This window comes from Mchenga conophoros, linkage group LG11 (genome assembly GCF_057382185.1).
Source record: "Mchenga conophoros isolate Kocher_MC1m ecotype Shallow Benthic linkage group LG11, M_conophoros_male_GT1.1, whole genome shotgun sequence".
In the NCBI taxonomy this organism is placed as follows: domain Eukaryota; kingdom Metazoa; phylum Chordata; class Actinopteri; order Cichliformes; family Cichlidae; genus Mchenga; species Mchenga conophoros.
This window is the reverse complement of record NC_140536.1, coordinates 29,391,081-29,418,900: the sequence shown is the minus strand read 5'-3', so window position 1 is coordinate 29,418,900 and position 27,820 is coordinate 29,391,081. Positions and strand designations below refer to the sequence as shown.

The window sequence follows — 27,820 nt, the reverse complement described above, 5'->3', positions numbered from 1 at the left end:
TGCATACATATATATATATATATACATATATATATATATTCAGCTGAAGACCTTGTTTGATGTTTTTACAAATGGATACTTTAAAGGATTATTACCCCCGTCCCTATTTACAGCTAGATTTGATTACACTAACATACGCTCTCTTGACAAAATTCATAACGTTTATTGCTTATAAACGAAATAGTTCCCAATAAAAGCGCGGGGATTTGCTATTAAAATATGGTGGGGGAAAATGGTGGCCATTTAGCCGAGCGCTAGGCTGATTTATTATTTATTGTTCTGTCCCACGGTCACGTGTTTGGGGCGCCCTATCCAGTCTTGGGCAAGGTTCAACTTACTGGACGCATTGAGTTTCTAGCTGGCGCACGACAGCAGCAGCTTATCATGCAATGAAACGTTTTTTTCTAAACGCTGCAGGACTGTAGAGTGCCGTTTTCTGACTTTGCGTCTTTGCAATGTCGACTTTGGGGACCAGTTATTACATTGACTCGCGCATTCTTCCCGAGCAGGAGGATATGGCACCGAGGTATTCCTCGTCAGCCGCAGGGGTGGAGCAGGCGGTGGTCACCGAATATGGCGGACAGGAGTCTTGCCCATTGCAGGCGAAATCTTCTATTTTTGGTGGCTCTTGGAGTGCCATCTCGGCCCACACTCCAAACACGACCGCTCCGACATATATACATCACCCTTACCCGAGTGGGGACAGCGATGGCATGTTTACGCGCTCTTGGGCGCTGGATCCGGTCTCTGCGTCCCTGTGTTTGACGGGATTACCATCGACAGGCATGCACTATGAGATAAAACCGGAACCCCTGATTGGGACTGCGGAATGCACAACTTTGGAGACGCACACGCATCTTTTGTCTGACACTGAAAACGGTGCGTCTCTAGTGGAGATTCCCTGCGAAACTGCGTCTAAAGCCACTGAAGATAATCCGTCAGTGGAGGAAAAAAGGAAGGTGGATCCAAGTAAGCAATGCAGGGTTTGGATTTTTATTATTGTCACTCGATGTAAACATTTAGATAGCATAAGCAAAAGGGTTTAATTTTTCGCGAATGTGGAGGATTTGTTTTGAATGCCATTGGCTTGTATCATCTTGAAAACGCGTATGACGCTATCATAAGAGTGCATTGTTTCAAAGGTACGGAGACATAGCGGTCTCCTAGCTGATTAACATCATATCCAAAATAAATAAATAAATAAAATAATAAATAAGGTGACTATGACCCTAATATTCACGTCAGATTCTGCGCATTTTTCCAAATTCGGCAGAAATATTGCCAGAGAAAAACCTCAAAATTGCCTCTCAGCAGACAAAAAAGAATGTCTCTAAAGAAAAAAGTCATACTGTGCGTAAAACGAATAAGCAGGACTTGTTTTATTTTTGTTTTGTTTTGTTAATTTTACACTAATCTCGATAGCGTTAACTCTCTTGTCTCATGGTTTCCAGATAACCCGTCATCCAACTGGCTTCACGCAAAGCCCACCAGAAAAAAACGTTGCCCGTATACAAAGCATCAAATCCTCGAACTGGAAAAGGAGTTTCTGTTTAACATGTACCTTCCCCGGGATCGTAGATACGAGATAGCGAGACTGTTGAATTTGACCGAGAGACAGGTAAAAATCTGGTTTCAGAACCGCAGGATGAAGATGAAGAAAGAAAACAAAGACCGGCGAAGAGACAGTTAACTGTTTTCATTTTTTCTTTGTTTTTTCTTGGACAGACCTGGGATTAGAGCCTGGTTGGGAGGGGAGGGGTGAGGGGTTGAAAGGGAAAACTGGTGTCTGTCCTTAATGTTCCTGTAACACATGTTGTTGTAAAGTTAGTGCTGTTGAAACAATGCTGGGTGTTTTTTTTTCTTATAATATTGAGAGGAACAAGTGTTTTATGAGAACTTAGATGTGTTGTACTGCCGCACACAGATAGCTACCTTAGGCCATTTGTTATTTGCATGGATCTGTTGACTACCTGAATGTCTTTCAGCTACCTATTTGCATTATTTAAGTTATTGTTTTGGTAACTTGATATTGTTTTTTTAATAGTAAGATTTTGATGCATTTGTGAACATACTGCGCACACGGAAAATACCTCATCGTTCTTGATTTAACCTAAAATAAAGTGTAGTTTGTGTAGCATTAAATAAAAGTAGTAATGTGATGTCATTTTTGTATTTAATTTCTCCCAACAATAATACACAAATATAAACCAACATTTAAATTCCTAAATGGTGCTAGAGGATTTTGTTTTTAAATGCTCCTTTGTTTCGATCGTGAAATGTTTTCAAATCCTTTTTTCTCTTTTCTTTTTTCTCTTTTGAAGTTAAAGCTTTTGCTTCTGTTATATACAAATTAAATGAAGTGGGGGAAATGTTTTATTGCAGGAAGAAAACGATAAAAATAGACTTTTACTACAAGTTCTGGGCTGTAACCATCGAGCTTTATGGCGCAAACAACCCAAATGAACCACCGAAACTTCCCAAGCTAAGGTTTGCCAAGTTAGCCATTCTCTCTCTCTCTCTCTCTCTCTCTCTTTAACTCAAAAAAGTCCTATGCCAAGGCCTGCTGGTATAAATTTGTATTTTAATAATTATCTATGTATTGCAATTAAAAAAGCTACTCTTACGGACGAGCGAGAAATCTTTAAGATATGGTCAGCATTTGATAATAGTCCTTCTCTGCTTATTAAACTGAATATTTATTACAAAGCAGTAAAACGGTCACAATTACGTAAATTGTCCTTAATCCTTAAATCCTTAAAAAAAGAAAGAAAGAAAAAGGAAAAACAAAATAAAAGCGTTCGACTGCAAACAGCAGAGGCCTACCTGTAAGAGAAAGTTAAAAGAGATTATTGTTCCACTTTAGTATTGTACGTGATTTTATTTTTCTTATTTGTCTGCAGGATACTGTGGGCCAATAGTCAGATATGTAATATTTGTCCATTTGCACACACACACACACACACACACACACACACACACACACACACACACACACACACACACACACACACACACACACACACACACACACAAGGGGTGGGGGTGGGGGGTGCAAATGGTTCTGTTTTAAAACGTCTAATTACTTTACAGCCACCCGCCAACAATTAGACCGTCTCGGTCAAATAAGCTTGTTGTTTTGTCAATACAGCAGACACACTATTGCAGCATGTCTGACAAACTGAGGAATCTGCCAATAAAAATGACCGTTTATAAAAATAACATTGAATGACCAAACAGATTTTTCTTTCTGGTAAAGCTGACTATTTTAATTTACACTTAAACAAATAAACGGGGTCAAACACTGTGCTGGTGATGGTGTTGAAGCTCCATGCTTTGGTGAATGCTGCTGCTCTCTGACCACCAGCAGGTGGAGGCAGCGGCTAATCTGAAGAACAGTGCTCAAAAAGGATGATGCGTTCATGATGATGCGACTAAACACCACTCCCCACCGATTTCAGACCTCTACTTCATAAATATGAATATATAACCCATGTTTCAGCTTCATTTATGATTATTTTACTCATATCATGCTTTAAAAATTGTTATATAGTTAAAAACAGACTTTGTTATTCACCAATTTTGACCTGTTTAGTCTGGTTTGAGAAAAATATAGCAAATATGAAGGGGTTATCTCATGAATCCAGCCCATGTACAGTTTAAAAGATTATTTACACATACGGCTTTATCTCATGCAACAAAAATGAAAGTAAAAGGCTGGTTACACTCAAAATCAAGCCTACATATTTTTATTTTGTCACTCAGCAGTAGTACTAGGATGCTTTAAATAATATATGTAAGAAAAATCTCGATCATCTGTCATCATGCCATTTATTTGTATAGAGAAGCAGTTAGCCCCAAGATCTAATTTGCGTATTATTTCCTCAACTGTGCTAGCTTGTGTGGGTGTGGGATGCTCTTGAATGTAATGGAACTAAGTGCCCTGTAGTGTTCAAAATCATTCAATCATGCAAATCAAGCTCAGGTTTAGATCCTGTGGCACCATCCGCACCACAAACCTCTGTTCAGGATCGATGCCTGGAGATATCTGTGAGTAGCATTTAGTTCCATTATGTTCAAAAGAAGGCGGGCGTCTCTGTAGCTCACACCAAAAATAATCTAGATGGATAAATAGCACTACTGAGCAGGGGAAAGCTCACATTTGATTTTTGCTGTGACCTCCCCCTTTATTCCTGCACTCACATGCCTACAGATAATTTACACCAAAATGCTCCACCGATCATGATTACTGCCACATGATTAAGTTTGTCTCGGGAGCATGGCTGTTAGCTTATGTCTCATGATAGACTTGAGGTCCTGAAAAACCGAGAGTAGGCTCCTATTCTTTCACTACAGTTCCTCCATTTCTCCCTCTGTCACCTGAAACGGTCATCCATGTGTAGATCAGTATGTGTCTTTATCAATTTGTGAGGTGGAAGAAGGGATACTTTGAGGACAAATTCAAAAACATAAACATTATGCATATGCTGTTTTACTGCGCTGTTATGGCATCTGTGAACTCTCCTTAAGACACAAGAAAACACTGTTGTGTGCAAATGGCCGAAGGTTCCGGTCTGATCCTCATGAATGTTAGGCTGGATAGTTTCAGTGCAAACAGCCATGCCGGGAGTCCTGCTGCAGAAAAACAAAGTTCCTTAGACGTTGTTTGCCGTGACCTTTGGTGACCCCTATACATCAAACCTCATGACACCAGCAGTGGCAGAGGAGGCTGTAAGTCAAATCTGGAATAGAAGTTCAGAGGAGTAAAGTCGTGAGCACATGGGAATCTGTTCCATCCACTTATCCTCAGTGCCAGTAGCCTGTTGTTTTGGACAAATCCCAAAGAGAACGTGGGAAGTGAGGTTAACTTTGTAATATGTGTCTGGGTTAGCAGAAGCCCAAACATTTTGCAGATATAATGGATTGACCTACGAGGCGAACCATGGAAAAAACCTTAGATTTATCGTGTCTTCAGGGGAAAGACTCTTTCTTTAAAGCTTATGCTTTAAGCAGAGATAGCCCACTTGAGTCAAACAGGGAAAGGACTGACAGACAGGCTGGCTGTCTCCTAAAAGTGGGTTATAGGTGGGAGAGGTGTCATCTTACTGGGAAGCACAGGAAACGCTTCAAACCTTATATCTATATATCTATATCTATAAATATATATATGAATAAAGCTGGTCGTATATATATGTATATATATGACCAGCTTTATTCATGAACGCCATTTATTTATTTGCTTTCATCACCAAAAATGGAATTTTATGAGATTTCATTTATTTATTTATTTTCACATGTCGACTTAGAGGGAAAAATAATGTTTGATTTGCAGGCCTATAGTGCGCCTGGAGTATCTGTCAAATCTTCCCATGAATCCAGGCGGCTCAATAAATAAAAGCGTAATATGAAAATGCTGTCGTCGTGAACGCTGCTTTGTTTCCAGGACACACACACACACACACACACACACACACACACACACACACACACACACACACACACACACACACACACACACACACAGGCTCAACCCTAAATGTGTTTTCCAGAGTATTATAGCTACTGTGCGCCTTGAATGCACCCATGCAATTTCGTTTTAAGTGTCCTCTCGCAGGGAGAGCATGCTGTGATATGATGCAGCGCAAACGACAAAAAGATGCAGCAAACACTCAGGCCTCTCCACCATTCCAAATCACCTTTATTTTACACACATGATTATACCATTATTATAATTATTAAATATATTTTTCACGCTTAAAAACAAACAAATAATAAAATAAAATCCAAAACAAAAGCACATGGACACGCTGTAATTTTCCAGCTACTAAAAATTTCTATTTTTTAATACGTTTAATATCACGGTATCTGTCTGAAAACAGAATATGTGCTGAATGAAATATATCCCCTTTAAAACAACGCATTAGTGTTTCGCCCCCTTGCCTTCCAGATGTCTCTCGTTGTTTCAGAACAGACGGGAAACGTGCCACTCCGGTTCACGTCCACGGATCATCCTCTTCTCGTCTGCCGTTCAGGACAAGCAACATAAAATAAAACAAAAAAAAAAACGACTTCAGGTCGTCAAAGATCTGTACACGGATAACAGCATCGATTCAAATTTTGTAGCAGTACGAAATGTGAAATATATTCACGTTTTCAGCTCTCAGTATTTATAATATGATCAAATATTGCTGGGGGTTATATTTTGAACAGGGCTCTGTTCTTTCGTTTCCAAAAAATGTGTCAGAATAAGTAAACAGCGTCTTTAAGTGCTTTAAAATTATGATGTGCAAATTAAGATAAATAAATAAATGGCAGAATGACGTGATTTATTCAGACAGGTATTATTAGGCAGCTATTTTCAGAAAGAGAATTAACCGCCATTACGTCGAATTCGTTTAATTTTTGTACCTTCTTAAATTTATTTCTAAGTCACCAACGTTTAATTTAGTTTTCTTTTAGCAAAGACATGTTAAAGTATATTTTATGATTTTATTCTACTACAAGATCTCATGTCTCATATTCAGGACGCACTTTTACAAACAATAATAAACCGTTTTACGCTATGAGGATATATAAAATCACTTCTATGCGTAAAAGCAGAATTATTCCAGAAAGCAGGCCACACAAAGACTTTGTCTACATGGTTCCTGCCAGAGAGATAGGTATGGCAGTGAATGGGATTTCTACTGAATGCCAACACCCACTCACCTCAGCAAACAATTGATCCTATGCACAAAAAAAAAAGAAAGAAAAAAGAAGAAGAAGCTCCGTTTTCGTTTCTATACCATCCACCCAGTCAAGTCTTCTCTTCTTTCTTTCTATGCCAGAAATGTCCTTTCTGAGATCAAAAAAAGTGAGGGGGTCAGAGTTACGTCTGGATTTATCGTTTATTATCAAATAACAGAGCAAAAAGCTTTGTGCGCAAAGCCCATGCGTCTCATCCCTGCTTTTAAAGAAATCCCGACCTTTCTAAATTGAAAACTCATCCTGCAGCTCACAGAGAGGTCGTCCTCTTCCTGGCCACATATGATCCAAGGGAGTGTTAGATGGTTTAAATGTGTTCTTAGGGCAGGGAGCTGTCAGACCTTTTGGCGAGAAAGATTGATCACGCACGGGCTACCAGGGCTCTTTGTTTAGAGCCTGAGCAATAAACAGCCATCAGATCCCCACCTTTCCTAAGCTTCACAGTGCAGTGGCAAATCATTTCTGCTCTCCCCTATGTTATAACCAATAATGCTGAAATGTATGGATGCCGGCTAAGGTCAACATTATCCCAATAGGTGATATAAAATGAACGAAATTGGACGAGGGGAAGGGAGCAATAAACTGTAAAACGGTGACAAATGCACGTTAAATTACCAAGATGCTTTCTTACCTTGACACAGACACACAAACACACTTCAAATAATTTATACATCACATTTTTATTTAGACTTTAAATCTAACGCTGCCAATCAAAGGTTAAATAATTTGGGGATTAAAATGTAATCGATGCAAAATCAGACTAAAATATGAAAATTAATTTGTCTCTTTTCTCTCTCTCTCTCTCTCTCTGTAGTTTGGGCGGTGGGGGAGGGGAGGACATGTTGCTGTGTCTGGTGCTGCCTTTCCTTTCCTTTCCTTTCCTTTCCTTTCCTTTTCTAGTCAATCCTCAAGAAACTCTCAAGATTAACGTCTCGGCCAGAGATAACGACTGTGGGCGTCTTGGTATTATGAGGCACAAATGTGACTGCTGCAATGATTTGCGGCGCGCCATGCTGGAAATAAATGCCCATAAACACTCGTGAACCGCAAGCTCGCACGGGCGCGCGCTCCCGTGGCAGACGTGCACGGCTTTGTGGTGCATTTTCGGGGTGCTGTAAGGTGGGAGTGGGGGGGCGGTTAGGCAGTGGTGGACAAACTGAGAAGAGGAGGGAAAAAAATGTGTAAATAAAGCAACCCCTACCCCCGGAATGAGGCGTTACCTCTCAGACTTTCTCGATCAATCATAGGGGACAGTGGCTTCTTTTGATAAAAAACCCAAATTGTCATTGGGCAGATGCAATCATGTGACAAGCAGCACGGTCTAATTCCGACCATGTCCTCCTGAAAGCAATAGTTTATGGCAGAGGTCTCCCTATGACTATAACCAGTTAAGTAGTTTATCAAAAAGAAACCTCGCAAACATATATTTATATAGAGAGATATATATTTTATCTTTATAATTCTTCCCTCCTCTGAATACCCGCGAGCTTTCCGAGACAAGCAGGAGGAGATGAATTACGAATTTGGGCGAGAAAGTGGTTTTATCAACAGCCAGCCGTCGCTCGCTGAGTGCCTGACATCTTTCACTAACCCTGTCGGTGATGCATTTCAAAGTTCATCAATCAAGAGCTCAGCGCTTTCACAGTCGACACTGATTCCTCCTCCTTTTGAGCAGACCATCCCCGGCCTGAACCCGAGCGTCCACCCACGCCACAGCCGCTCCAAGCAGGCTCAGAAGGGCTTCATCCCGCTACAGGCTGTGTCCCTACCCCCGGAGTACCCGTGGATGAAGGAGAAAAAAAGCATCAAGAGGAACCAGGCTGCTTCTGCTTCTTCATCTTCATCTTCTTCTGCTCCTGCTGCTGCTCCTGCTGCGACGACGGATGACTCCTCGCCACTCTACTTCTCCCCCCAAGGCAAGACATGATGATTAATAACCTCCATGTAAAAAAGGCTCCTTATTGTCTGAGGATTCTCCCTCTGCAAGTAGCTCCATCCTGGGGCCTTGTGCAGCGTGGGCGTCCCTTCTGAGCCAGTCTAGGATTTTGATTTAAGTATTCTTAATCTCATCAAGTAACGCACTGACTTGTGATGCAGTGTAAGAGTGCTAATGTTTGACAATAATGGAGAGTGATAGATTATTCTTACACGGGCCAGCAGCTGGCATGTTCATTAATCTTCACCCTCCGTCCTGTCTTGTCCACGCAGACCCATCATATTCTGCCTGGGGCCCATAAATCTTCCCAGTCCTGGTGTTTGCTTGCCACAAGTTTCACCCCATAGCGCTTTTTCTCCCCTCCAAACACACCCCTGTTACGAATGTTTTAAATTATTATATTTGCAGTGGATTTTCTATTAATAATTTATTTAAATTGTTTATTTATTTTAGGTTCACCTGATACACCAGAGAGTGGTGCTGGCGATGGAGGGTCATCAAGGAGGCTGAGGACTGCGTACACCAACACCCAACTTCTGGAGCTGGAGAAGGAGTTTCATTTTAACAAATACCTGTGCAGACCGAGGCGAGTGGAAATAGCTGCTTTGCTGGATTTAACGGAGAAGCAGGTGAAAGTGTGGTTTCAGAACAGGCGGATGAAGCACAAGAGGCAGACTCACAGCAAGGAAAACAGGGACAGCGAGGGGAAATACGCCTGCCTGGACGACGGGCCGGAGGACGAGTTGGAGCAGGCTACACAGGGCAGCGCCGCCGGGACGCTCTTTGAGAGGGAGAGGTATTTCCACCAGAATACGTTGACTTCACAAGACTGTCAGAACGCACACAATGGAGAGAGCCAAAGCCCAACTGTTACCCCTCTGACCAGCAATGAGAAAAATCTGAAACATTTTCCAAACCCGTCAGCCATTGTGCCCATCTGCGTGTCCACAATAGGCCCGAACAATGACGATTCCCCGGACCTGGACGCCTCATTTCGGGATTTCCAAGTTTTCTCATCCTCGCCCTCTTTCTCACCGAGTTTGTCAGAATCAGCTCAAAGTCCCCTGCCTTTACCCTGCGAGACTTTCGACCTCTTCTCAGAAACACTCACAACAATCGACCTGCAAAACCTGAGTTATTGAAATGTTTCGACTTTGGTATTTGTAACTCAGACGGTTGTGCTCTATAGTTTAGGGCGTCAGGGTGGAAATTTTTAATAGATGAGGTAAGTTAAAGCGAAATAAGCAAAGCTTTTTTTCTTTTTTTTTTGTTGCCTGTATGGACTGTTAAAGTAGGCTGGTAGAAGACACAGTGCACATTTATTTTTATATGGATTTGGACTATAATTGAGCACAATATTTTTATTGAAATAAAATTTTACATTGATTGAACTCAGATGCGTTTTGGGTTTTTTTCTCACTATATGCCCACAATAAGCAACTCTAGAGAGCTTATTGATTTTACCTCAATAAATGAAAATTATTAAGAGCATCAGCCATAAAATGAAATGAATTCTCAAAAATGAGAAAAAACAATATAAGCTGTTAATATAAAAGGATTATTTTACCATTAAATTAATTAGCCTGTGAATGCACTGAACACATATAAACTAAAATTAAAATAGAAGCTGTATAAATGTGTAATTTTTGTTGCTGTATTACATTTTTATGTTCATAGATTGTGCTGAGAGAATTTCTCCAGCGTGGCCGTGGGTCTGGTAGCATATAGTCCACAAAAAGACACACACAAAAAGGAGCACTGCGAGAGATTCATTGCCTCTCCATACTTAAACGCAGAAAAAGAAAATTTGCTGTGTGAATTGCCTGCTAGGAGTCCCAGGCCAAAAGCTATGACTTTTCCTGGCTTTCTAATTACGTTTTATTGCCTATAAAACTCACAGGACTGAGGGTGCTTGTTTATAGCCCGAGCCGCAATGTAATACAATCTCTTTGAATTAAGACGTGCGCCTTGCCCCATTGTGGTTTTCAAAACTTTTTATGATGTAAAATTAAGTAGGACTCATTCAAAGCAGCAGACGTAAGGCATTTTTTCCAAATTGATATATAAATTTATGTAACTGAGCCTATAAATTAATTGGATGATGTAACTATAAAACGGATTCGACTGCGAACAATGGTCACATATCAGTCAAACGGCTGAAGGTATTTATGTATATGAACCGTTTATTATTATTTTTTTAGTAAATCATCATGAAATTGAGGTAAATTTATGTTGGTCTGGATCAAAGGCAGTTCGACCCCGTTTAATGCTAAAGGAATTTCTCACACCGACCAGTTGATCCTCTGCTCGACTTAAAGACGCTTTTTCCACAAGGGCCCCCCCTCCATCCAACTCCCATTTTTCATATACATTATTTACTGTTTAGAATTAAAAAAAAATGTTTGGTGAAAAACCAAAGTCATTCTTCGGTGCTATATAAAATTAACCACCACAGTGATTAATAATTCTGAAAACAGTCCCCAGGCGGCAGATATTCATTTATATGCTCAGTGTACTTGCACACACACACACACACACACACACACACACACACACACACACACACACACACACACACACACACACACACACACACTCTGCGTTTTCGACCGCACGCTAAGCGCCTCATAGCATTAATAAAAACGAATGTGAGGTGAGGCGGTGAACTGCTCGTCCTCCTGAAAATGGTTCAAAGTGATGCTGATTCTGCATGTTTTGAGAACAAGGACAAAATCGTGAAAGCCTAATATTAAGCCCAGTAGGCCCAGAAGCAGTCGGACGTGGACTCATAACTGTAGATCCAGTGTTAACCAAGCAACACCTCCTTTTCTAAAAGCACAACAATGGTCCACATGATCATCTCCCACCTTTAATTTTACACTCACCAAATAAAGTATCTTATTATACAAAAACGATAAACTAAACTATGAATTAATCCGTGTTTTGCATGTTAAACAGCTAGAGTGCAGTGTGCACTCGGTGGATTGCGACCCCTGTAATGAGTGTGATAAAAGGGGAAGGAACCAAAGGCGTTGGGCTGTTTTTGAGACTACAGGCAAGTAAGATAGAGCTTTATGGAAACTAGATACATGGCTTTGCCTGTAAGAGCCCTCCCCTTGCTCGCACACATGCGCTGGCACACAGAGGCACACAGAGGTCAGAGGTCAAAGCGGCTCTCCTCTAAAGCTGGGAGGAACTACCGGCAGGTCAGGAGGGGGTCAGGTTTTGAATGGCCGCAGAGCATTAGAGGCTCATAAACAACGTGCTGGCTGCTCGGATGAAGAGAAACAGGAAGTGACGTCAGAAAACGTGGAAAAGGTTTAATTTTGCGTTATGATTTGTAACAACTCTAATACTGAGAAATTCAATCGTGATTCTGAACAAAAATCCTTGTTTAATGATCATATTATCTGTTTGCAGAGTCTGACTGGCTGTGGCAGCACAGCTACCTGCAGCCAAGCCAACACCTGAGACTAAAGCTGTGCCACAAACGCCTCGACACTTCTGTCTCCTTCCTCCAAAACAACAGAGTATACAGTTCAAAGGCTCAGTCTTTTAACCCAGATTGGGTGATACCGCCTGTCAAAAAAGACGAATAAATGACTGACATCTTTATAAACAATGTGACAAAACAAAAAGAAAAGGCCATTTTCCATAAATGCACCAGAGGCGCTGACTTAACTTGATGTAAGAAGTCATTCTTTCCTGGTTCTATCGTTTTCTTTTAAAATAACCTGCATTTGTTGTTTCTTCTTCCTTTTTAAAATGTCAAATATATAGTGAGAGTACAAAGCAGTGCAGCAGAAGTAGCACAGACTCCCGTGAAACATCTGAGGAAGCTGGCACAGAAGCATTCAGCATTATATGATTGACTTTTTAATCTATTAATGATCCCTGTTTTGGATTACAGCCCTGACATATTCATAGACTCAAAGCTTGCATCGCTGTAAAACAAAAGACGCCCCTAATGTGTTCAGTGAGTCAGCCGTAGAGAGCAGACTTAAGTGCCAAAAAATATGATCTGGAATCAATCAACAGTATGATCGCGGCGTTATGCTCGGACTTTATTATTCCGTAAAGACCCGTTGCTCCATTAAAGCATCAATTTCCTGTCTACGGTGGCAGTCAAAAAATAAATAAAGGCCAATAAACGTCAACGTCTGTGAACGCCGAACACCGAGCAGGCGGCTCTGAGTGTTTGTCCTGCAGCGGAACTGTGTGGTCACTGATAAATAATTAGCAGATTAACTTCCGTATATCTTCGAGCCCGAGCTGCTGCTTCCGTGTCGCGCAGGCTAGAGTTTCCCTTCCTCAGGCTGGACGCTCAATCGCTTCAGGCTGGAAACTGCGGTAAGAATGCGTGCGATCCCCGAGGAGTTAACGACGCTCATTTCAGGTAAAACTGTTGATTCATAGTTGCCTTTGGAGTAGAGGAGAGTTTATTTCCACATTTTATAAAGACTTGTTTTACTTTAAGTCTCGTATATAACAAACTGCTTTTTAAAAAGAGGAAGCATAGTTTCCCCCCTTTTTTCTGCTATATTCACTCAAATCGACGGTTGTGCTTGCATTTCATTAAAAAAAACCCCCAAAAAACAACTCGCTTCATGTCTCAAACCTGAGGCATGAGCTGGACGTCAAAGCTGCAAACTGCTCCTTTGTTTATGTTGTGGATGTCCATCAGTGGTGTGGCCACTTGACTGCTATCAGCCATCAGAACATGTTAATGTTTTACCTCTTGTGCTGTTCAGATCTCGAAAACTACCTCATTGATGGGTTGAAGGCAGAAAATCTAAGCAAGAAGGCGAAAGAGAAGAGGGAAGCCTTCATCAAGAGGATAAAGGAGGTCAAGCAAGGGTATGACTCATGACTGGAACCAGCATACATCAAAATACTCCAGTTTTGATTTGCTTTGCAGGTGCATAAGTTGTTGTGATTAATTTTATTTGCTGTCTTTTTCTCCCAAACAGTTTTCCACAAGAGTTTAAGGACAAAGGTAAGTTGCCTGCCTGCTGAATAATCCTGTAGGTGTGTTTTTAAAACTGGTACCCAATGGGGGTCATGACTGACCACAAGATGTCATGACATTAATGCGAAGGCCCACAAGTCGATTACAAACTTATCCCACAAATTTGAAAAAGCAAGGGCAAAAAGAGTCGCATTTCATAATAAACTGGCCACATAACACCTCTAACACCACACAATGGCAACTTCTGTGTTACACTGTGTGCAGTTACTTCACAGCCCTCTGTGTTTACTGCAGTAGGTGGAAATGACTCTGATGACGAGGAGGAAGTTGACAGCAACAACGACGGGGGGTCGCTGCAGTCAGAGCGCACGGACAAGGATGATGATGGTTTCGAAGGTGAGCCACAAACACTTAGCAGACAAACAGAGTTGACTCGCTAACTGCTCGCAAGCTGCGGATTAGAGCACCGAAAGCTCAGTGTTGGCAGGAAAGTATACAGATCTTTGCTCTGGCTCCTTGGAGAAAGCGACTTTGAGTGGCACAATGAGTGAGACATTCCAACTGTAACTTGGCAACATACTTGGGAAGCAATTTGGGTGCACAACTGCTACTCCTACCACCTCCCTCACCCCTCCCCTTTGATGGCTAAAGCACACTTTATTGCTCTCTCAGCCACAGTCTAGGGGCTTAAAATTACTGCTGTGGCTGCAGGTTATGACACAAAAACATTCCCCGATAAACACTAGCTTTAATCCTGTTTATTCCATTATCCAAACTGTGACAGATTTTTGCATTTGCAGTTTTGTTTTTGCCCCCCCTTTTTTCCCACCACAGAGTATCAGGGAAATCGTTATGAAATGGTGATTGGGGGACTGGGTTTTATGGCCTATAAGCAGCTGCCAGTTTTATGGCTGCTCTTTCACACAATGCAACTTTGACACGGCATTTGAATATTTGAAGTTAGACAGGGCAAGGGAAACCTTCTCCAGTGAGAGTAAAATATTACTCAGAGTGGCTTTGCTATTCAATTTAATATCGGTTAAACAAATGCATGATAGCAAAGTAGCTCATAAACCTTCTGGTCATGTTTAACTTTAAGACCCCCTCCACAAAAAACAACAGTCAGTTATTAAGGATTCAGCAGCAATGATGACGGGTCACATATTTGGATTTCCTTAATTCTTTTTCCAGGTTCCCAGCAGTCCCCACCTGTGGCGGCCCAGGACCTGCCATCTGTCTTTAAAGCAGGATATCTTGAGAAGCGCAGAAAGGGTTGGTGCTCAGATTATAAGATATGTACAAGGCAGCTTTCCCAAGGGGGAAAAACTGTAAAGGAAAAGGAGGCTGCCTGGTTACTGAAATATGCAAGCTCTCAAATATCCTTGGGCCAGTGTTTTTTAAATTGGCTTTTTATCAGATGCGAACAAAAAGAAGCCTTTTTTGTTTTTTAACCTTTACAAAGAATCTTACATAATGCAAAACACCAAAAATCTGCAAAAAGTTAGTTGACTCTACTGTGTTGCACACAATACCCTAAATAAAGACTGTAATCTAATACACATTTTCTTTACAGTTCAGGTATTTCTGTCCCTTCTATATATAAAAATCACAACGCTTACAGCCATCAAAACACACTGGAAAATTCTCTGTGCATGTGGTTCTCTCCCTTCACAGATCACAGCTTTTTTGGTACTGAGTGGCAGAAGAGATGGTGTGCTCTGAGCCATCACACCTTCTACTATTACGGCAGTGAGAAAGGTACTTTCTTCATTTTTAAGTGGGTGAATAATCCCCCCCCCCCTTTTTAACAGTATTGATGCATTTATTGCATCTGCACCAATAATGATGATGCTTTAATTTTCTAAACCAGACAAGCAGCAGAAGGGTGAGTTCAGTATCGATGGGTACGGTGTCAAAATGAACAACACCTTGCGCAAGGACTCGAAGAAAGACTGCTGCTTTGAAATTTTGGCCCCAGACAAGCGCGTCTATCAGGTACGCTCATCTCTCGATGGCTGCTCGAGTTTCTTTCAGTCGTTGCCTTTTTTAAAATGCTGTTAAACTGAAATAACCAAAACCAAATACAAACTTGAGACGTGACATGTTTAAAACTTGGCACAGTGTGTCTATCCATGCACTTCAGTAAATCTTTATTTTAATGCTTTTCCATTTGACACTACTGCCTTTGCAGTAGCTCAACCCAGAGTGTTTCTAACATTCAGACTCTTCCATGTGGAACATTTTACTATGCATAAATGCAATATTATTTGCTTATGTTAATTAATATATGTAGAGCTTATTGCACATTCACATTCATTTCTCTTCCCCCTTTCATGACAGTTTTGTGCGTCATCACCGAAGGAGGCGGAAGAGTGGGTGAAACAGATAGACTTTGTTTTGAAAGGTTTGAACTTTGCCATTCATTAAAAAAAAAACCATTTATTATGCTCTTTAAAGTTAGTAGCACCTACTGGGGAAAGAAAATCTGCATTTATGCAATAAAACTAATTTTGCTCTCCTGTTTGTAGACATGTCGGGCATCATCCCAGAAGACGACGAGGAACAGGAAATGTACGATGACGTAGGGACTATAGCTCAGCCAATCGATGAAGACATCTACGAAGAGCTTCCAGGTCTGACCATGTGTTACATGACAATGATAGCCTCTATCATGTTAGAGAATGGGAACAAAGTGCGTGGATCTTGTTTGATTTGATCTGATTTTATTTTTTATATCGTTTTGTTTCTCCAGAAGAAGAAGTTCCGGCTGTAGCAAAGCCTCGTCCTCCAAAAATTGAGCCGGCAAGCAAACCTGTTCCTCCTCCTGCTGCAGGTACACAAAGCACTGACATTTGTGCTTATCTCAATCCAATGTGGTATATTTAGTGAATTAGAATGTAGGAAGTTTCTAAATAGACAGAAGAAACTTTAAATGTGATCTGCCTTTTTGTGACACGTACACACAGCAAATGAAACCTAACAGCTATGAAGAAGTGACATACGCAGAGGAAGTTCTCGTGAAGGAGTGCAACTGAAAGTTAGCACAATACTGGAAATAACTTCAGCCTAGTTGGCCAAGTTCCTTTTACAATAACTAGCATGTTATAGTTCTGTAAATAGCTGATACCTTTCCTCCAAAAACGATCTGCCTCTGTCTGCTCTGCACATTTGAGCAAACTTCCAGTTACTAACCACCAAGTCTCACCACACGACTCAGAATGGCCAGCTTTATAGACTTTAAAAACAGACTTGCTCAGAAGTGGAAACCCCAGCTGCTAAAACACTAGCTGTGTCTTGGTTTCAAACTACAAACCAGTTGAATCCAGCATACTAATGCACTGCACTACATAGTAGTTAGTTGTCATTGTACATTTTACTACTAAACACCACTATTTTCTTTTTAATTCTGAAAGCAGTGCCCAGCTTTTACATTTCTCTTTGTGCATTACTTCGTGATTAAAAAATAATGCACAAACAATACACCCCAAAATTATTATTATTTTTTTTTTAATGAGAATTTATTAGGTAACTGGGACACTGCTGACCTTCTTGATTTGGTTTTTGATCCAACCAAATTCTGCCGTAGGCTCTTGGCTGCCCCCTGTAGGTTCGGTTCAAACTAACAAGTAATTGCTGTGTGAAATCTGTACATCTAGAAGGATTACTCTGGCTAGAAAATAAAGCGCCGATCTGTCATCACCTTGCTTTTTTTTTTTTTTTTTTTTTTTCAGTTGATAAGAGCACAGACTATCAGAACTACTACCAAGGCTTGTGGGACTGTTCAGGGGACCACCCAGACGAGCTGTCCTTCAAACGTGGAGATGCCATCTACATCCTGAGTAAGGTATGGTGAGGCTAAACCCTAGATGTCAGAGCTAAACTGTGGCGATTCTTGTCTTGATGCACGATAAAGTTGGTATTACCTTAACTCCAACCACACTGCAAAAGTTTGAGAGGTTTGTAGACCGAGTGGCTGGTTTCAGACCACCTAAAGTGAGTTATTTCTAAGCTCTTAGAGGAACTGACTATTCAGATCCTTTACTGGCAGCACCTGGCCCACCGCCTAGAGGTGGAAGGCTGATGGTAAGAGGCAGACTGGGCTTGGTTCCTTCTCTGGCGCTCTAATGGGGATTAGTTGTGTCACAACGGAAACTGTTTTAGTGCTGTTGGCGGAGGCCGAGCTTAGCTGGCACACGGCGTAATTCCATCACTTCCATCTGGACTGTTTCAGCACGCTGTCGCTACTGCCATGCCAGGCAGTGAGCAGCCTTCAGCCCACACGCACCTCTCAGAAATTTCTCTCACCTCGCCAAATAGGAATGTGTGTTTTCAGGAAAACCAGGCTGGTCAGCCACTCTATTCAGAGCAGGTGAGGACGTGTAATGGACGCACAATTTCCGAGGCTTGTCAGCTAGTCATGAGCCGGAGAACTGAGAGGCAGTTCTTTACCTTTATTATGTAACTAAACAGGAGCCCCTTTGTACTTAACCGGTTCGTCTGAACGCTGAATTGGATTTTGTTGTGATACATTTAACAAGATTTGTTTTGGACGCTGGACAGAAAATGAGCAGTGGAATTTTATACTCGTCGAGATGTGTGGTTTGTCTTTAAAATATATATAAATAATGTGTGAAATGTACTCCATCCAGACGGGCAATATTTCCTGTCTGGTTTGGTTTCTATGGAGCATGGAGTCAATTGAGACATTCTGTTGTCAACGGGCCAGGTTGCTTTTCAAATTCAAGTCTGCCATCTACTGGCTCTTTAAGGCAAAGAAGACTTGGGGAAACTTTGAGAGGCATGTGCTGTACATTAAACAGAGATGCACAAATAAATAAATACAATTGTAATATGCTACATAGTCATATTATTAACTCCATGTATAGCAAGAAGCACTAGAAATTTATTTTTCACCTTTGAAATGTGTAAATAATTTTTAAAGCCCTTCTCAATTTTATATTGAACATGATGTCAATGTAAAATTCAAGACAAATTCACCTTATTATCACGTTTAGGAGACTAGGACCAGAAAATTGCTCTCTCTCTCTCGCTCTCTTTTAAATACACTACAATAAAACTAAATAATGAATTATCAGGACTGTTGGTTTTCTTTTCACCAAATCAATAGATTGTTCCTTCAACACTAATGGAGGGACACAAATGCACAAAGCAGACAGACTGTCCAATCCTCATTGACCAAATGCCTGTTTATGACTTCTCCTTGGTGTGTAGAAAAGGCCCAAGAATCAAGTTGCCCTTTCACTTAGACTGGGAGTGCCATTAGCTAAAACCTTGGTGTTGGGGGTTGTGGCCTGCTGCGAGGGCAATGACCATAAAACCTGTCTGGACTGCAGCAGCCAGCTGCAGCTAAATGGACAGCCGACTCCCCCCCCCCCCCCCCCCCCCTCCACCATTCCCTCTTCCACTGTTCTCCTTCCTCCAATGTGTCCCTCCCCCATTCTGCAGACCAGAAATAGCTGTAGTGTTACAGCTGGGAGACCCCCCAGTCAGGAGGACCTGGGAGCTGATTATAAGGCCCGACTAAGGGCGATTGTGTTGACCGGATATGCTGCACACCTCGTCGCCCCCAACACACACCCAGCCTCCCATTAGTAACAAACTGACTGAGAGATGCAAGGTCTCTCTGCTTAAAATGCCACAACGCCTGCACAGCGTTTTATCCTATCACTGTTTTACACTTTGTGTTTTAACTAATGCACCGGGACTCTTTCATTTGGTGAAAGTAATCAAATTACAGGACTGTTGTTTTGACTAGCCGAGGGTATTTGTGTTGATGTGTGTTGTTGCAGTGTGTGGTGTCATTAGTCATCCACAGCTCTACATATTTGTTCTCATGTTGCGTCCAGCACTTACTAAAGCATGACTTATTTGTCAGCCGGCCAACGACACAATGAGGTGTTGCTGTTTTCAAAGGCTGGTGGCAGGAAGTCTTAATGTGGACGCACACTCCTTTACACACACCTCATGTCAAGCTGCTATATTAGCCTCCAGGGGCTTGTGATGAAATGACATTTTAGGAAAGTGGATTTAACATTTTCTGTTTGTCTGTGGTGGCTATGTAAATATTATTATTATTTTTATTATTATTTAAATTTAGTGTTAATAATTCAGATGTTTCGAATAGCTTTCTACAGCATTATATCGATTTGGCTGATACAGATACTGAAACGGTGTGTCAAGCCTGTCTTTATCTGATGTGATAAATGGCCCGTCACCAGAGACCTGTCAGTGTCAGCCCTCACTATAGTGAGCATAATCCCCCTCTGTCTAATACTACCATATGATCGCTTACATCCATTGCTCTGTCTTGGGAATAAGTGGACACAGATGTGGCCCTTCACTGTCCCCGAGTTCTGGCTTGGATGTGAAACGTTGTCCAGGTTCGTCTTCCTTCAGCCTTGTCAGAACGTGATCTCCGGTCTTGATTCATGCGCAGGGAAGACTTTGATGTAAGGTCAAAGAGAAAGGGGGGGGGGGGGTGAGAGAGAAAGAAGGGGAGAGAGTGAGTTATTGTCGTCTTGTCTCAGATCTCTCCTCTCAGTGTCCTCCTCACATCTCAGCATGCTGACAGCCATTTGGAGCTATTACTTGTCACGCTTTGACAGATTTATGTGCGATGTGCTTTATGCACACTGAGCTTTTTGTGTGGAGTGGAGGGAAACGTGCAGTCTCAAAACTGACACCAGGTAAAGAGGCAGAACGGAAGGCAAGGAGGTGTACAGGTGTTGATGGGAGATAAGTACTGTAGAGTGGACGGAAAACAGCCGAAAGAAAGAAGGCGTCATTTGTTCTTCTGTTTTTATCAATTTTGATTTCAGCAGAATATTATCAGCTAGGATGAAGGAGCACTAACACACTCTTCTTTTTCCTTCCTTGTTTCTGCTTCTCTTTGTGCTTCCAGGAGTATCAGAACTTTGGCTGGTGGGTTGGAGAGAAGAATGGAGTTATAGGTATTGTTCCCAAAGACTATCTGCTGGAGCTGTATGCTATTTAAATGCACCCGGTGTAAACTGCTAACATCTTGTGGCTTTCCAATTGCTCGTTCCAAATGCTCAAAAGTTATAACTGAAAAACTAGTAATTATAAATATGGTAAAATATTGTGGGGTTTTTTTTGTATTGAATTTCTTTTTGAATAACATTCCCTGTGATACGCATTGTAAGAGACTGATATAAGGATTTAACTTTTTTAATTTGACTGATACATGTAGGGTTTTCTGCACTTTGCACTGCTTTCTTTGTTATTTATTCTGTATTGGGTTTTTTTTTTTAAAAAAACAGTGTGATCTCACTTGCTGCTTTTGGCAAATTTTGAATTTTGCAACTGGCGAAATAAATAAAAATGTAAACACATGACGTTTGGACCTCCCCTGTGTGTGGGTTTTTTTCTTTCCCTAAAAGTCCACAAGGTGGCAGTAGAGAGTTTTGGAGTGTCAGTTTATCTTTAACAAAGACACTGATAGAAGAGTCTACACATCTGTATCTTCTTTCTTGTCTTAGAACCCAGTTCTTGACATAAAGTTTAAATAATTAATATTATCAAACAGAAGAAATATTTGGTTCTTGAGGCTTTGTGTCATTTTCTGATGGGGAGAAATATTTATAAAATATTTATACTTTATATGCACTAAGTGCATCTATGAATACTAATCTACCCTGAATAATAAATCACATTATTTGTTTTCTGTAATGCTGTGCGGTTAGGTCAAAGGCGATATTTAAACCTGGGTGTACACTAAAGACGTGTATAGGGTCTCCTGGTTACAAAAATATTTATTTATTTTAAAATGACTTTATTCATCTGCTCAGCACTTTTTGCTCCAATCTTCAAAGGGACACTTTTTATTTTATGGCACCTGAGAGACTTGCCTGGGCAGAGGATCGCAGCGTGGCAGATGGTTGCTCGTGCTGCATGCCTGAGTGAAATGGTTGAGGTGCACTAATAAGACAGCCACCCACACAGATCGTATGGATGCTTATCGCCCTCTGAGGGGCTGTTTGACAGCAGGCGAGGTGGTTGCGGCTGGGCATATCCCTCTGAGGTTACATACGTACTGTACATATCTTTTTACAGTCTCCTCACTGAATGAAATACCAAAGCTATGTTTTTATATATGCTCATTTTTGGTTTGATACAGACAAAGATTCCTTGTCAAGGTTTCTCAAGGTAACCGATAACTCACTGCATCGTTCCCTTCATCTTCCCTCTATTTTTTCTCCCTTTTCTGTGTCTCTCTATTTTGTTCTTCTTGAGTGATGAGCTCGTCCTCTGTCCTCTGGGTGACATTCAAAGACAACATAAATCCTGCCCTTTATGGTATAGTGCAGCGATAAAGCTTCTCTACTAATTGGCGATGTAATGAATTACCATAATGAGTTATTGAATATAGAGAGGAAATGCTTTTGTCTTAGGGCAGAGAAAGAATGCATAATCAAATAATGCAATATTCTGCCATATAGATGTCCAAAATTGTGATGACAATGCTCTGAAACGCTTCCATCAGGTTTTGGGCTTGTTGCTAAATTATGGGCTATAATGGCTAAACAAAAATATTTCCTTAGTGCTGACATAGCGTTTGTTTTAATGTTTGGCAATGGGTTAAGTTGCCAAAGGCAAGTAAGGCTAAATGTTGCCTCTCATTTTTATGTGCCAATAAAGGATTTCCTTAATGGATGTCACCCCCCCCCCCCCCCCCCCCACATCTCCTGTTAGATTTGGACAGCCATATCCTCAGAATATACAGGGTCTTTTATTGCAATTTAACATCAAGATATAATGTTTCAAAGATAAATGTCACCATGCTATTAATCTGCCGGGCACTAAATTACACTAATGATACCAGAATATCACTAATTAATACTTTTAACCATAAAGCGACAATTCTGCCAGCCAAATGTGTATAGATTGAGCTGTTGAGTAATAATAAATAAAACTGGATTTACAGAGAAAGATGATGGAAATATAAAACGCATTTCCCTTCAGGTAAAAACACATTTGTAGTCATTTTCTGCTGATAATGACTGAGAGTTCTAAGAAGTTAATTCTGTTACAGGTGACAGTGTATTTTTTTCCCCCCAGTAAGACTTCTTTTGATGCTACTGCTCTCATAATTCGTGCCATGTGCAAACATAAATAACTCAGAAGAATAACGGTACACTAATATAACCCGCTCATCTTTGTTGATTATTATTATGCATCAGGCTTGTTGAGAAGGCTAAAGGCTTGATCTATACCACTTTGGAGAGGTAATTTTGATCAAGCTGTCAGCTGCTTCTTCTGCTCTTTAACCAGGTCACAGAGCAGTAGATCACAGCTTCATAGAGAGTTTCTGTCAGGCATAACAGAGTGTTATTTATGTGGTATCCCCTGGCATTTTGCAGGAAATGTATTACATCTCCAACTGGCCCTATGTCAGCATTCCATTAAAGCTTCTTTTCCTCAGTCTAAATCTTAAAATCTGAAATAGACACACTTTAAAGGTAAGTCACTCTTAATTGAGGTCAGTTTCTGTGAACATAACTCATAGCAGCTGACAAATTAAGGTTTTTTCCGCTGGCTCGTGACACTGTGGGACGATATGGTGTATTCAAAGTGAATGCTAATGACAATCACAGCAGGAAAACTCATATTTCTGGAAATTTGAAGCTTCGATTTTTTAAAAATTTATTTTAGTGGTTTTTTGATATCTACCATCTAATGTTATGAGCTGCAGAACAGGGTTAGCGGTGGGGCACTAAATATAGGTCTAGACAGGTCATTTATTAGAAGCACCACGCCCACTTTTCTCACATGTTATAGGTGTCTGCTCTCTCTTCGCGTTAATAGCCTTCTGGGTGCTGCAGACAGCGATGTCGAAAGAGGACTTGTATATTTCTGGAGCGGGTGACAGATGTGGCTCCAACGTCCGAAAGTCACATTTCCTGGCCTCAAAAACCTCACCATCAACCCCCTACTTGATACTATGATTAGCACCATCACATCTAAGCTGGTGTTTACACTAATGAAGCTGTTAATGGTGTGGCGATGATTGTCAGCCCTCTCATTTACTGTATACATCAACGTTTCAAGCAGTTCGTGTTTCAAGGGTGTGGAGTCCAGGCTGTCAGGCAGGTTAGAGCTATGTGCTGACATGTCACTCAAAATAAATCAGGCTTATCAAAGTGACAGGTGTTTGTCCACCTGCTATAAACATCTCCCACACCTCGCTCCTGCTCCATCTCTTCATAGATTATTTATAATGCTGCAGCCTCCATAGCCCAGCCCTGTTTACTCTCTTGTTGTGGCTCTAATATCAGGTCAGTGCTCTGCTGCTGATTTACTATACTAGTTAGCGAGGTGAGTAATGACCCGGGATGGTTTGGGAGGATAGTTTGTAATCAAAGGAGGTCAGAGATGCAAGCGATGTTCTAACTGTAATTACAGCCCTGTGTACCCCTTTCACCCACATACACTGCAGCTGTCTGCCTCTCAGTGCTGCGTAAAAGAATCACCCCCCATCTCTTGCCAGCTCCTCTTTTACTGCCCTGAGTTAGATGCCCCTGGTTGTAATGACCCCACCTTTAAGTTGAGGTCCCATCTCAGTGTCAGGTCTTTATATAGCAGCAGTTTTCAAGACAGCCCTCCAGCAGTGGAAGTGAAGGCGTGAGGTTTGAATTACAAGAGCTTGCTGAGCTAACTGAGGCACTGGATAGCAGATTGTTGCCATCACTCCCATTTAGTGTCAGCTTTGGCATGTATCCAGGCTCGGGTCCTGCCAAGCTAACCTGAACTCATTTAGTGCCCAAAGTACACACAGAGGTATTCATCATTACACTGTGACAAGACCACATCTTCATAAGTAAGAACACTGCGGTAAGATTCACATTCAGATTGATTGATTCAGACATTTTAAGTTATTCAGTTTTACTGCTTTATATTTTTTGTATTCTTCTCTTCTCATCCTATTTATAATACAGTACGTATTATATAGAGGAAAATAAAGAGGCAATGAGATAAAATGTTATGGTGCCATTCATCCTCATATCCACATTATGAGGAAAACCCATGCACTACAAGGAGAATGTCTACATGGTGCATGACCTATCTGCTGTGAGGCAACTGAGCTAACCAGCCGGCACGATAAACAACTTAAATATGGTAATGTACTTTCAATTAATTCAATGTCCTCTCCATAGCTTCCACCTACAGGTCACATGATGCCCCCAAAACCATCCTGCTGAAGAGGGCCAGAAGTTCTAACTTCACAAAGCTAGACAGTAGAGCTATGACACTGTGTCATTACATTGTTTGCATATACTGCTCCCAAAGGTCAAGAACAAGCATCCACGCTCCAGTGGCGGTGTATATTTAACATCCAGAGTGTTGGTAACTTTTAAGTAAGACTTTATGTGTGTTAACCACGTCTGCACAACTTCAGACTTCCTGGTGTGACAGTCCATATCATTTTACGTGCATATTAATGAATTTGACATAGGTCTATTAAGGGTACCATGAATAATAATCATTCAAATTTAGGATACTCATTACATATGTATTACATGAGTAGCAGGTGGGGTAATTTGAGTAATTTGTGGCTATATGCAGATATTGGGATGATGGACGGTGTCTGAAGAAGACAAGCTGAGCCGGTCAGTGGATCTACTGCAGAGTAAGGAGAATTTAGGCTCATCATAAAAGATTTCTCCTTGCCTCTTATTTCACTTGGACATTTTTATGTTTTTTTTATTTTCTACCTCATTGCAGCCGTGAGCTGCCTGCTGATTTACACACACTGCCAGTGAAGCTCAGAGGCCCCGAGAGATGGTGCCCTCTACCCCTCCGTTTTTCCCCCTTCTTTCTCCACCCTATGTCGTCTTCTCACTGCCACCACTGGCAGTTTCTCTGTTCCCTGAAATGGGTCTGACCAAAGAGCTCCCCCTCTACTCATACCTCATCCCTAACAAGACATTTCGTCTGGAGGGTTTGCTATTTACACATGATCTTGTGACACACAAAAGGCTCTGTTCCCCTGTGCCAAGATGCGAATGCATGCAAAAATGTACTACACATCTCCCTCTCTTTCTGTCTTCATCTATCGGTTGAGCTATTGGTCAACCTATGTACTAACAATCATTACAAAGGACTTTTGATTTGATTTGATTTGATATACCTTTATTAGTCCCACAAGGGGAAATTTCATAAGGCTGCCGACCTATTGCACGCAATGGCGGCTTCTATATTTTTTGCAGTTTAAAGAATTTGTACTTCCAATAACACAGCAAACCTGCAGCTGGTGGCTTTGGAGGCTGTTTGTATGGGAAACAGTACAAAACAACCTGTTCCTATGCCAATGAAATGATCACAAGTTTACACGACTATGAACTGTAATAAAAAAAGAAAGAAAAAAAAAGACTAAAAATATTTAGTTTCTTGTCATTTCAATTTAAGGAGTTACCTACTAAATTATCATCTATTCATTTTTTTTTTTAACCTAATTCTAAGTCAAAGTTAACAATTTAGAAAACTCAGTCAAAGCACTTTATTTTAATATGGATTCATGCATACTTTATAAAAAATGTTATCAAATTTAGATTTAGCAGTTAATCTAAGATGCATGTTTTTGCACCGAGGGAGGACACCTATGTAGGCGCAGGGAGAACATGCAAACTCCACACAGGAAGGCCCCACCAGGGGAACAATGCCCTTCCACCAGTGTGTGAATGTGAGAGTGAATGAATAGTGGAATTGTACAGCGCTTTGAGGTTCTCAAAAAGCGCTATATTCTCATGCTATGCTAACATTAAAAAAACAATAGATGCCAAAAGAATAAAGACCCCTGTTTGTACAACCTGCAGGCATATGTTCCTTTCTATAAAACGAAGGGATTATTTCATTGATTAATGAACATTTGTGATTATATATGATCAAACACATTTGCTCTTTTAAGACAAAGTCCCTCCTTGTCATACATCTGTTTTTAAGATGCACAAACCAAAGGAAACACATCTAATTTTACACACCATATTATTTGAGGAAATTACCCAGCAATGATCTCATCTTTTTTTCCCTCCCTCAAGCCGATGCGCTCAAGGCAGAGGAGCTAGTTTCATGCTGATCAGCTCTGATTCTAGGGGATGGGAAGCTGGTGCATGCCTTGGTACAGTGATCACGTCGGTTCCCTGTAATTGCTACATCTACACATCAACAGGCGACACCATTTGCAGGGGAAATAGCAGGTTTAGCTATACAGAACTCAGAAAAGGTAAGGCTGCAGAATTTGATGGATGGCTTGTGTCATCTCATTTTCATCTGTGACATTTGAGTGACACAGAAAAATGTTTCAACCCTGAAGATTTTTTTTTCCTTTTTGTTTTTGCTTTTTGGTCAAACTGAGGGTAGGTTTGGCTTTTGAATGTGCACATGCACAGACACACACACACACACATAGAAGGACAGAGGCACACACAGCTGCAAGGACAGATGTAAAAATCCTGTTTTGGCTGTCAGGTTGTGGAAGCTTTGTGGCCCACAGTAAATCAGCACTCAGTACTGGCATGAAATGTAAGAGACCTTGAAAAATGTTCAGTTTCTTATTAACGCTTCAGTAAATCCCCAGCTCCAAGATCTGCCTATAGTGGAAAAACACGCCGTATCGCCTGCGTGTGCTGTTGTCATATCACCAATAATGTATATTCATGGTATCGTTTTGTTTAGGCATCAGCCCCTGTCCACTGGCAGTGCAGCTGGCTTTCTCTGATATCGACTCATCCTGGTTCAACGGAGTTGCAGTCACAGAGATTTAATATCTCAAATGGTGCTGAGCTCCTATTGCTACTAATGGATTCTGTATAATGTGGCACTTAAAATGCATGAGCAGGCTCTGATTTATCTGTAATTTGCCTCCACTGGAGCATATCTCCCTCATTTCTTCCATTTGTTTTTGGCTTTGTAGACATACCCTGATTGGGATTTCATATTGTCACATGTTTGACAGTTTGGTTAATTCCAAAAGATAAAATGTTTACTTTTGCTTATTCTGATGCGGTGTTAATTACAAATCAGATGTAATAGCAAGTCAAGCATGTGATCATAGACATTAGATGTGGTTTATTTGAGCTGTTGTGGCAGAAAGACATGCTGACTTGGTCTGAGGCAGATGGGTCTCTCCCAGAGGG

At 41.1% G+C, this 27,820-nt stretch overlaps 3 protein-coding genes across 4 annotated transcripts; all 3 read left to right on the top strand.

The window, feature by feature from the left end:
- The first annotated feature begins 98 nt into the window (after positions 1-98).
- hoxa9b (homeobox A9b) lies at positions 99-2,460 on the top strand. Its single transcript, XM_085292339.1, has 2 exons — positions 99-969; positions 1,452-2,460. Exons 1-2 carry the CDS (start codon positions 456-458, stop codon positions 1,688-1,690), a joined length of 753 nt encoding a protein of 250 aa, XP_085148465.1. The 5' UTR covers positions 99-455; the 3' UTR covers positions 1,691-2,460.
- Positions 2,461-4,622: 2,162 nt separating this feature from the next.
- Positions 4,623-10,087, top strand: hoxa2b (homeobox A2b). Of its 2 annotated transcripts, XM_085290376.1 has the most exons (3): positions 4,623-4,728; positions 8,417-8,657; positions 9,131-10,087. In XM_085290376.1, the coding sequence occupies exons 1-3, from the start codon at positions 4,702-4,704 to the stop codon at positions 9,817-9,819; spliced, it is 957 nt and encodes a 318-aa protein (XP_085146502.1). In that variant the 5' UTR covers positions 4,623-4,701; the 3' UTR covers positions 9,820-10,087. The 2 variants fall into 2 exon arrangements, with proteins under 2 accessions (XP_085146502.1, XP_085146501.1); XM_085290375.1 differs by lacking the exon at positions 4,623-4,728 and having other exon boundaries at positions 7,898-8,657.
- A 2,838-nt stretch (positions 10,088-12,925) lies between these two features.
- skap2 (src kinase associated phosphoprotein 2) lies at positions 12,926-21,022 on the top strand. The gene is made up of 12 exons (XM_085292335.1): positions 12,926-13,073; positions 13,429-13,534; positions 13,648-13,673; positions 13,941-14,042; positions 14,838-14,918; positions 15,321-15,404; positions 15,517-15,641; positions 15,987-16,050; positions 16,175-16,279; positions 16,399-16,479; positions 17,378-17,490; positions 20,569-21,022. The coding sequence occupies exons 1-12, from the start codon at positions 13,034-13,036 to the stop codon at positions 20,659-20,661; spliced, it is 1,020 nt and encodes a 339-aa protein (XP_085148461.1). The 5' UTR covers positions 12,926-13,033; the 3' UTR covers positions 20,662-21,022.
- The last annotated feature ends 6,798 nt before the right edge of the window (positions 21,023-27,820 follow it).

Excerpts from the sequence above, each read along its gene's own strand:
- skap2 (XM_085292335.1), top strand. The coding sequence starts at position 13,034 with ATGCGTGCGATCCCCGAGGAGTTAACGACGCTCATTTCAG. Across the intron at positions 13,074-13,428 it reads GTTAACGACGCTCATTTCAG|ATCTCGAAAACTACCTCATT; the intron begins GTAAAACTGTTG and ends TGTGCTGTTCAG. Across the intron at positions 16,280-16,398 it reads CATCTACGAAGAGCTTCCAG|AAGAAGAAGTTCCGGCTGTA; the intron begins GTCTGACCATGT and ends TTGTTTCTCCAG.
- hoxa2b (XM_085290375.1), top strand. The coding sequence starts at position 8,252 with ATGAATTACGAATTTGGGCGAGAAAGTGGTTTTATCAACAGCCAGCCG. Across the intron at positions 8,658-9,130 it reads ACTCTACTTCTCCCCCCAAG|GTTCACCTGATACACCAGAG; the intron begins GCAAGACATGAT and ends TATTTATTTTAG.
- hoxa9b (XM_085292339.1), top strand. The coding sequence starts at position 456 with ATGTCGACTTTGGGGACCAGTTATTACATTGACTCGCGCATTCTTCCC. Across the intron at positions 970-1,451 it reads AAAAAGGAAGGTGGATCCAA|ATAACCCGTCATCCAACTGG; the intron begins GTAAGCAATGCA and ends CATGGTTTCCAG.